General features: G+C 49.4%; 1 protein-coding gene across 2 annotated transcripts in view; it reads left to right on the top strand.

Moving 5' to 3' along the window:
• The window catches only part of MACROD2 (mono-ADP ribosylhydrolase 2), an 857,698-nt gene extending 851,903 nt beyond the window's left edge, over window positions 1–5,795 (top strand). For both annotated transcript variants that reach the window (XM_035322711.1, XM_035322712.1), the window contains exons 18-19: window positions 2,372–2,440; window positions 5,529–5,795. In XM_035322711.1, the coding sequence (XP_035178602.1) occupies window positions 2,372–2,433 (62 nt within the window). In that variant the 3' untranslated portion in view covers window positions 2,434–2,440; window positions 5,529–5,795. The remainder of the gene's footprint in view (window positions 1–2,371; window positions 2,441–5,528) is intronic.
• Window positions 5,796–9,354: the final 3,559 nt, after the last annotated feature.

Genomic DNA, 9,354 nt, shown 5'->3' on the forward strand with positions numbered 1-9,354 from the left:
TGAGAGCTGTTAAGCAGCTTGATGGATGGAGAGAGGAGAGATGGACAGGCCTTCCCCTGCAGGCAAGAACTGAATCAGAAAACAGACAGGAAGAGTGCAGAGATGTCCATTTCCATCACGTGGAAATGTCTGCTCCTGCTGTAGAAAGCCCCACGCAACAGTGCGGCAGCGGGTAAAACTGATCATAGGTGATGGGCAGCCTCCTGGAACTGGAGCACTTCGCTGAGCTGGTGGCCACTGTAGCATGTTACTGTTGGCACAGAAGACTGCTGACATAGGGTAGCCATTTAGCACCTCTAAAAATGTTGGGGAAATGGCAAGAAGGCCATTGTTGGCTTGTGATGTGATCTGGCATAGTGCACCCGGAGCTAACCTGCTGGGAGCCAGCAAGGGTGGCGAGACAACATCAAAAAAAGGGTGGCGAGAAAACATACCCAGTGGCAGTCCTTCCATCTGCCCTTGTGGTAGGCTCTTCATGGCTGTGTTGGTTTTGGCCTAACCATAAAGGATTATGTCAGTGGCATTGTAGTGACATATATTGTTAAGGTCGACCCAGGAGTCCGCAGAAGCGGATCCTTCAGTTAGATCTTCCTGTCCCTATTGCCATTCATGCAGGAAGCTGAGTTCAGTCAGTGACACGTAGAGAAAAGCGGATAGAGAAACACGTTGGTAGCAAGGCGTCGGTGAGTGCACAAGCTGGTTTCTTTCAGTGCTGGCCTTCCAGGATGCCCAGTTGTGGTTTCTGCCACGGAGCAGTGGGACTAGGTGTTTCCTCTTGCCTTCCCACTGTCTGCAGGTGTCAGGGCTCCTCCAGGGCACCCCTGGCCATTTGCATCACCCTCAAAGAGGTCCCGAGTGGTTTCCAACTCACCAACCTCAATGCAACGTACTGTCTGCTGCAGCGGGGCCAACCGCTCGTAGCCGTAGAATGGGAAAGAGGGGGAAAGGGTGTGCTCATTCAGCATGCTGGCAGAGCTTCACCTCAGGTTGCAAAGGAAGCTTTCGTTTTGAGAAAGATCCTGGAGAAATGTGAGCGAAGCCTGATGACACTTTCAGAAAACCAAGCCAGTGAAACTGGCCAACCTAATAAGGCTGAGAAAGGCTGTGGTCATTGTGTGCAGAGCCCTTCCTGTAAGGACTTTTTATTAAGTATCTGGCCTTTGCCATGCAAACACATAAGAGGAATGTGACATCGTTCAATGCAATGTGTGTCAGAGCTCCGTAATCTGTAGCGGATGCTTTCCTTGTTATTCGCTGCATCCATCCAGAAAGCAGTTACAGGATGCATTCTGCATATGGATGATGAATAATTAACAAGTAATCCATCGAAGTCCTAACAGGTGTGTTGATGTGATTATCAACTCAGGAAGAGGCCATACCACCTGGCTGGAAGTAGCTCCTAACGATTGGCCCTTTGTTTCCCCTTGCCTTCTCTTAGTTTCCGAATCCTCCATTCAGGTGTGAGGGTTTTCCCTGTCCCCCACATCCAATGACTCGTAATCCATAGAAGAGGCCACATCATAAAGCAAGGTTAAAAACAAAAAGGTGCAAACGAACTTGTTTGAGTTCATTCCAGAACAAATACCAAATGCATGTGCTGAAGGAGCCCTCTTGTATGTGTACATAGCCTAGGGAGGACCGATCAGACATGCCATGTCATGTAGATGTTGTTTTGGACAAAGATTGTACTGAAATAGACGTAAGCCTTCTCACATTTTAGTACTTTTATATGGAAATAGAAGGTTGTCTGTGTAAACTGATCATAGGCAAATAAATGAGTATGTGTAGGAAGATCGTGCAGTTGCCCCTGTCTGCTCTCCCAGGCTCCTGCCGTTTGCAGTTCAATAACAGCCAGAGGCAGAGGCAGTTTCTCTGTAATTAGAGATGGATCCACATCTGGCCCACGGCATGGTCTGCATCCCGCTGGGAACATTGTCAAGAGCCCGCGGACATTCAAATCAAAGGTTTTGCTATCTCGGCCGAAGGCTCCACACAGGGCATCCTTCCTTTTTTTGCTCCTTGCGCAGGGAAGCTGAGGGATTCTCAGGCCTCATTAGCACAGCCGATGTGAAAAATCTCCCTGTCAAATGCCAAAGAAACGATCGCGCATCTGTACAACCCCCTTGCTGCAGCACAGTGACATGGCAGCAGCCATGGGCAAGGGTTGAGTCTGCATTTCCTGGCAAAATTCTAAATCGCCCTTTGGAGGGTCCTATGTCGCTGTCAGTGGCCTGCAGAGACCAAGGAGGGTCAGTAAGCTGTTGAGCTGGGCACCTCTGCTAGGTGCCGGAGTGAAACTATGGGCTAGGAGGGGTTGTTACTGAATGGGTATGGCAGCTAGCATGTGACAACTGCCCTGTTTTGTTTTCAGCTGAAATGGATAGCCAAGGTGAGAGCAAGAAGGATCCCACAGAAACCGTGCCAGAAGCATAACCAGCAGGTAAGATGTTTACGGCTGTTTCCCCCCCGGCTTTCCATTCCAGTTCTACTTGAACACTTGCTTGGGAAATGATTGCAATTTAAGTTAGAGTTCACCAAAAAAGAAAAATAAAAAGGAAGGTGGTGCTCCAAAGGAAAGACTTTGGCTCACAGGACTTCTCGTGCGCAAAAACATAAAAATAACTAGTAGGTTGGATTTGTCAAGTAAATATCATAGTAGCATTCTGCAGCAGTAATGGATTTTGACAGTGCCTGGTCTTAGATTGTCAGAAGGCAGGACGACACTGAGATAAGCAACAGAAGAGTAAGCGAGCGAACGGTTGTTGGCATCGCTTAGGAAAAGGACAGGCAGCCTATACTGGTTGGCGCAGAGTTCAGTTGCGTACGGTCTGTGTTCTGGGAAGAACAGGTTCACGTCATGAGGGCTTTATTGCCCTCAGCTCTGCCATTCCTCACATTGCTTGTATCTATGCTGCTGCAAAAACAAGGCCAAGGCAGTGAGCTGCTCTCTGGAGCCATGCAGATTCTTGGAGATCTACTGTTCTACAGACTGAATGATGGCAGGTACTAGCACAAGAGCATGCTACAGCGGTTGTCACTGCCATGAGATTTGCCATGGGTGTAAATGGCCTTGCCACTAGGTAAAAAAGAGCTGTGAGGCAGGGAGACAAAAGTCCCGGGCACACCCTCAACTACTAGAAGCGGTTGTGATTTCTTTCTCACAATTAGAATTTCCAAGTGTTCATACGCAACCTTCCCTTGGCACGGGGCAATGGCGAGCTGCCGATATCGTGTACAATGAGGTGTGTTATTTATGCTCGGAATAGGATTTCACATAGCTCAGGACCTGATATAGAAGCTTTGCAACAGTGGCAGCTGTCTCAGTGAGATTTAAAATAGAAGGCCTTATTACCGAGCCTACCCCATTGTGCTTGTCAGCATTTTGACAGCATGCTGCCGTACTGCCGGAGCGAGAAATACAGCCAACGGGGTCGCTGTGAGAACGTTCAGAGGCGAAACGAGAAGGCCCTCACAATTAAAATACAGCTTCCACAACTCTTCCTTCCCCCTTCCCAAGCCTCCAGTTGCATGGTCTGTTAGGGAGAAGGACAAGAAACCAATGAAATCCTCACCATTAAAAATGCATTGAAAGGCTAATACCCTTGCACTGACTTAAGAAAAAAGTATCTGCTGATTTCTGTTAGAGACCTGGCAACGAGGAAGCCGAGGAGAGGAAAGTAAAGAAATGATGGTTCGGGGCAGGAAAAGTCACTCTGCGCACAGCCCAAGAAAATCGGGCAGGTTCCTATCTGAAAACAGGCAGGAAACAGTAGACAGGTGATGGCTCGTGCGGACCAAAGAAAGGCCTCACTGACACTTTCTGCCTCATCCCTCATGGAGGCAAGTTATTGCCTTGAACTCACAAGGGAATAACTGTGGACAGCAGGAGGAGGCCCCAGTTCCCCAAGTGGCGTGAGGGCTGAGCTGTGGCACAGGAATCGGAAGGTTAGCTGAGCCCAGCCAGCAAGCTGGTGCGATACGCTGTGAGCGAGGGAGGGAACATTCTGGCAGGTAACAGAACAGATGCAGGTTACGGACCGTAGGTCACGGTACTGCAGTATGGCCTAAACAGGCACCAAGCTGGCTGGGTCTCCCTGGGCGGGACAGAGGGGAGCTGTGCCAACAAGAGATGCTGCAGAGGGAACCATAGATGTAATCTATGAACGTAAGTTCATGTATATACTGGGCAATGTACAAGTGTTCTCTGCACATGGTGCATAGCGGAATCACAGAATCACAGAATTTCTAGGTTGGAAGAGACCTCAAGATCATCAAGTCCAACCTCTGACCTAACACTAACAGTCCCCACTAAACCATATCCTTAAGCTCTACATCTAAATGTCTTTTAAAGACCTCCAGGGATGGTGACTCCACCACTTCCCTGGGCAGCCCGTTCCAATGTCTAACAACCCTTTCGGTAAAGTTCTTCCTAACATCCAACCTAAACCTCCCCTGGCGCAACTTTAGCCCATTCCCCCTCGTCCTGTCACCAGGCACGTGGGAGAACAGACCAACCCCCACCTCGCTACAGCCTCCCTTGAGGTATCTGTAGAGAGCGATAAGGTCACCCCTGAGCCTCCTTTTCTCCAGGCTGAACAAGCCCAGCTCCCTCAGCCGCTCCTCGTAGGACTTGTTCTCCAGGCCCCTCACCAGCTTCGTAGCCCTTCTCTGGACTCGCTCGAGCACCTCCATGTCCTTCTTGTAGCGAGGGGCCCAAAACTGAACACAGTACTCGAGGTGCGGCCTCACCAGAGCCGAGTACAGGGGGACGATCACCTTCCTGGCCCTGCTGGCCACACTGTTTCTTATACAGGCCAGGATGCTGTTGGCCTTCTTGGCCACCTGAGCACACTGCTGGCTCATATTCAGCCGACTGTCAACCATCACTCCCAGGTCCTTCTCTGCCTGGCAGCTCTCCAACCACTCACCTCCCAGCCTGTAGCTCTGCTTGGGGTTATTGCGCCCCAGGTGCAGGACCCGGCACTTGGCCTTGTTGAACTTCATGCAGTTGACCTCAGCCCATCGGTGCAGCCTCTCCAGATCCTCCTGCAGAGCCTTCCTACCCTCGAGCAGATCGACACACGCACCTAACTTGGTGTCGTCTGCAAACTTACTGAGGGTGCACTCAATGCCCTCATCCAGATCATCAATGAAGATATTGAAGAGGACCGGCCCCAGCACCGAGCCCTGGGGAACGCCACTAGTGACCGGCCTCCAACTGGATTTGACTCCATTTACCACGACTCTTTGGGCCTGGCTATCCAGCCAGTTTCTAACCCAACAAAGCGTGTGCCAGTCCAAGCCAAGAGCAGCCAGTTTCTTGAGAAGAATGCTGTGGGAAACGGTGTCAAAAGCCTTGCTGAAGGCAAGGTAGACCACATCCACAACCTTTCCCTCATCCACCCAGCGCGTCACTTTGTCATAGAATGTTAGGCTGACATGCTAGAAAGATGAGACGTGGGTCCCGTGCAGCCTTGCTAACTGATTCCTTTTTTCTTTCTTTCTCTGTTGTCTGCTGCGATTAACAGGAAGGATGCAGGAGATGAGAGACCAGACAAAACCTGAAGGGCAGGCGCCGACACCCTACGGCATCGTCCTTGGCAGAAAAGAGCACGCGGAGGTGCTCCGCGGGTTGGGAGGGAGGGAGCTTTGGGGAAGTGACTCTTTGCTTTAATTTCTCTTTGTCCTTCATCGCGTTTTGTTCTGTAAACCTGTTGGAAAGAAACACAACTTCCCAGGTCTAACGCTGTTTTGCAACTATCCCTGCAATTACAACAGTTTCTTCTGAACAACGAGTCCCTGTGTTGTATTGGGTTTCTTTTTCTCCGTCGTTTTGTTGGCCTGTCTCCAGGCCCAGTCCTTTTCTAGCTTCTTTATCTTCTGTCCTGGTCGTGATAGCCTCTGCAGGTGATGTGTGTTTATTTCTGCACCGCCCCACCCCTCCACCCCCTTTATTAAACCAATCCCTAGGATACAAATCGAGATTTGCTTTGAGAGCACAGACCGCCCCAAAGCGTGATCATCCCCAGGCACTGATAAACAAGAACCCTCCTCGTGCTAGAGATCGGAAAGATGGGCCACTCCAATATCTGGCAGATACCAACAGGGACAGCCCTGTGCATTGCCTGCCTCCAGGCTTGTCAATCAGCAGCTCCTGGCACCTTCTGCTGTCGCCGAGCAGTTGGCAGCTCCAAACCCCGGCGGCTACAAGAGGCGCTGGCCGGATGTGGAGTGCATGCCTGGGGCTGAGTTCGCACACAAACTATCGTTTTGTTGACCCAAAGCCTCAGGATTTCCCCGGCCCTGCTGTTTGCTGGCTCGGAGGAGGTCTCTCTGGTGTGATAATGCTAAACCATGACCAGCTATCATGGGGCTGGCCCTTGTGTGGTTCTCACACGCGAATAGGCAACAGATCTTTCCCAGAGCCTGTGAGTGAAGGAGGAGAACAGGTATTCTGCATTCAGAACATCTTTAGGGTGCCTGGCTTTAACAGCTTCACACGTATCTTGTGTGAGCCCTTGTTATATTTTGTACTGCGTATGCATGCCTTTTTTAAAAAATAAAATAATTTTTAGAAGAGGCAAATAGCAGTTATTTGGATAATAACATCTCGCCCTCCCCCCCCCCCCCCCATGTCAGTTGTTTTGTTAGCAAATGCCACGTGGAAATTTGTAGAAAAGGAACAAAAGGGTTTTGCGTTACGCTCTCAACTACTCCATCAGTGGAATGGATGGACAAAATGCACGATGGAACGATGGAAGAGCACACAACCTGTGTCTGGGCTATAATGTGCTATGAAGCATATTTTAAAATGCCTCTGAAAATAATTGGATCATGTTTATCAAAAGCATCATGGTGTTCCCTTTCTCCCCCCAACTTAGGCACTAACCCCAAGTACTTAATGCCAAGGCACAACATTTTCCAAGACATGGAAAGATCCCCATCCTCCTGTGACCTACAGCCTACAACAGCTATAGGAGCTGTGGTGCAGAGCTCTCTGCTGGCAGAACAGGGAGCAAAATGTGGCTCTAAGGTAGAAAACAGCTACAGCATTTGATGGCTGCTGTCTGCTGCGGGTGGATTCAGAAGGGCATCAAGACTAGCACAGATTAGAAAAGAAACCAACAAAAGCCCCTGATTTCCTGTCGAGAGTGTGGCCCCACAAACACTGCCTCTTTCACCTTGTGTGCAGCTCCTGCAAGCATGCTTTTTTGCAGGGCCTTTTGCAGCAGAATCCTCGCACAGGTACGGCTCCCATGGCCTTTTACCCCAGACAACGGTCACACCTGAGAAGATCTCGAGGAGCTGCTTCATCTTCCAGTTCTTCTGGAGATTGTTAGGAACCTAAGGCTGATGAATCAGCTTTAGAAGAAAAAAAGGAGCTGATGTAAGCCTATGTCTTGGTTTCATCCTATCACTGTTTTTCCTGGACATGCTAAGTGCTTATCCTCTGGCCTCACGCTTCAGACTCTGTGTTCTCTTTGAAGCATCTCTGCCTGTGTTCTTAACATCCCCGTTTGCTTGCCAGGCACAAAGATGAGTCTTTCGGGACGTGGATTTCCTCCTGCCATTTCTTCACCTCTTTTCCAGCCAATCACAGTTTCACAGCCAGTGGCTCTGTGGAGAGTGTATCGGTGTGTGCCCATCCTGTATCTGCAGGTGGGTTTTCTCTAACGGGCAATTTGGATTTGAGCAGGTCTGCCAGAGCAGAAGGTGGAGGAGCAGATCAGTATCTCGGAGAAAGAGAAAAGAACAGATGAGGTGTCCCTCATTTTGGTTCCTCTTGTGTGGGGTCTCCGACAAAAGACTGGGAGCGAAGGGCTCCCTTGAGGTCAGAACAAGAGGAAGATGCCTCTGCAGGGCAGGGAACGGACTTGGTGAGCTCATCCTCAAGCCACTCCAAAACATTGAGAATGACCTAGACAACTGGGTCCTCCGCTGGGGTGAACTGGCCTCGACAGAGCTACCGCACGTCCCTCAGATGGGCACTGGCCTCAGATTGGTGAGGGAGCTGAAGGCAGAGCCCCACGGGAGCCCAGACACAGAGCTGAGGTCCTTTGGAGATGAAGGCTCCTCTGACTCTTCGCGAAGAGTGACCTGTGTAGGTAAAAGGAATGAATTACAAAAAAAGCTTCATGTATGCCATGCTCTGTAGAACCTCTGACAGCAATACCACGCGGTTATCGTGGAGCCTTGGCTTTCGAATGGCAGTGACTCTTTGAAGTTGCGAAAGGCTTTCCCAAAGATGCAGCAGTGACTGTAAGAAGTGCCAAGGAAGGAAGCGTGGGAGTCAACTAAATTGTTGCTGGACAGTTTTCAGGTAGGAATCTGCCTTTCCTCAGGTGGATTTTCTGTTTTCTTGGGCTTCTTGTTGTTTTACTAGTCAAAGAGCAGGTTGAGTCCTTCAGCTGGCAGCCATGCCAGCCCTACACCCCCTGGTCTCCACTGGCGTCGCTGGAGCTGTAGAAGAACAGGGAGCGGATTTTGGAGAAGAAATTTGGAGAGAATTTTGGAGGTAGAAGCACTCCACAGTGATTGTTGGCACGCAGCTCAGACAGAAGCTAGACTTTGGCCCCCAGTAGACGACTTAAAGAGAACGGAAGCCCTTTGGTGCAGACATTGGACTCTGCTTTACCATTGTAGCTCATGTGTCTGAAAGTGTCGGTCTCTGCCACAAGGGGCTGGTGAAATGTTTCCTTTCACGCTGAATTCCAAAGATGTCCAAGAGGCTGTCTGAAATGCTGGCGCATGCTTTCACTGAAGCAAATTGCAAGGCTTTCTGCAAAAGGCTGGAAAAGCCCTTTGTGAATTAACCCTGTCCCACTTTAGGTACTCAAAAAAAAAAATAAGCATACAGAAGATATTTGTCTGTCTGCAGCACATGCACACTTTGCTTTCAAAGCAACAAATGGAGCAGAAGACGTTGGATATATTTCCACGAGGAACAGGGGTTTTGATCATATAAATCATCCCGGAGTTCCCTCACACTGACATTTGTGTTACAAGGGAAACTTTGTAGAGGAAAAAAAAATGGAAAAAGAAAAAGAAAAGGAAAAAATATGTTCTTGATCACAAAATGAGGTTTTACCAAAATGCGAAGAAATGTAGACTGTTGCTTGTAAAGTGTCTTCAAATAGTGGCATAACAGCTACGTAGGCTAATGGACGCGTGCCTCTTCTGTGAGCCTGTCCTTTTTGTGCCGAATTTATTCCTTTCCAGGGCTGTCGCTATTCCTTGTGTCTGTGCCATCTGTTGGAAAATGGTGAGAGTTGGCGCCTTCATATTATGATGTTTGTTAAAGCAGAAAGGTAATAAAACTCATTCTCAAGACAAGGCTCTGGCGCTCATGCGATT

The sequence above is a fragment of the Oxyura jamaicensis genome, chromosome 3 (genome assembly GCF_011077185.1).
Source record: "Oxyura jamaicensis isolate SHBP4307 breed ruddy duck chromosome 3, BPBGC_Ojam_1.0, whole genome shotgun sequence".
NCBI classification, from domain to species: Eukaryota; Metazoa; Chordata; class Aves; order Anseriformes; family Anatidae; genus Oxyura; species Oxyura jamaicensis.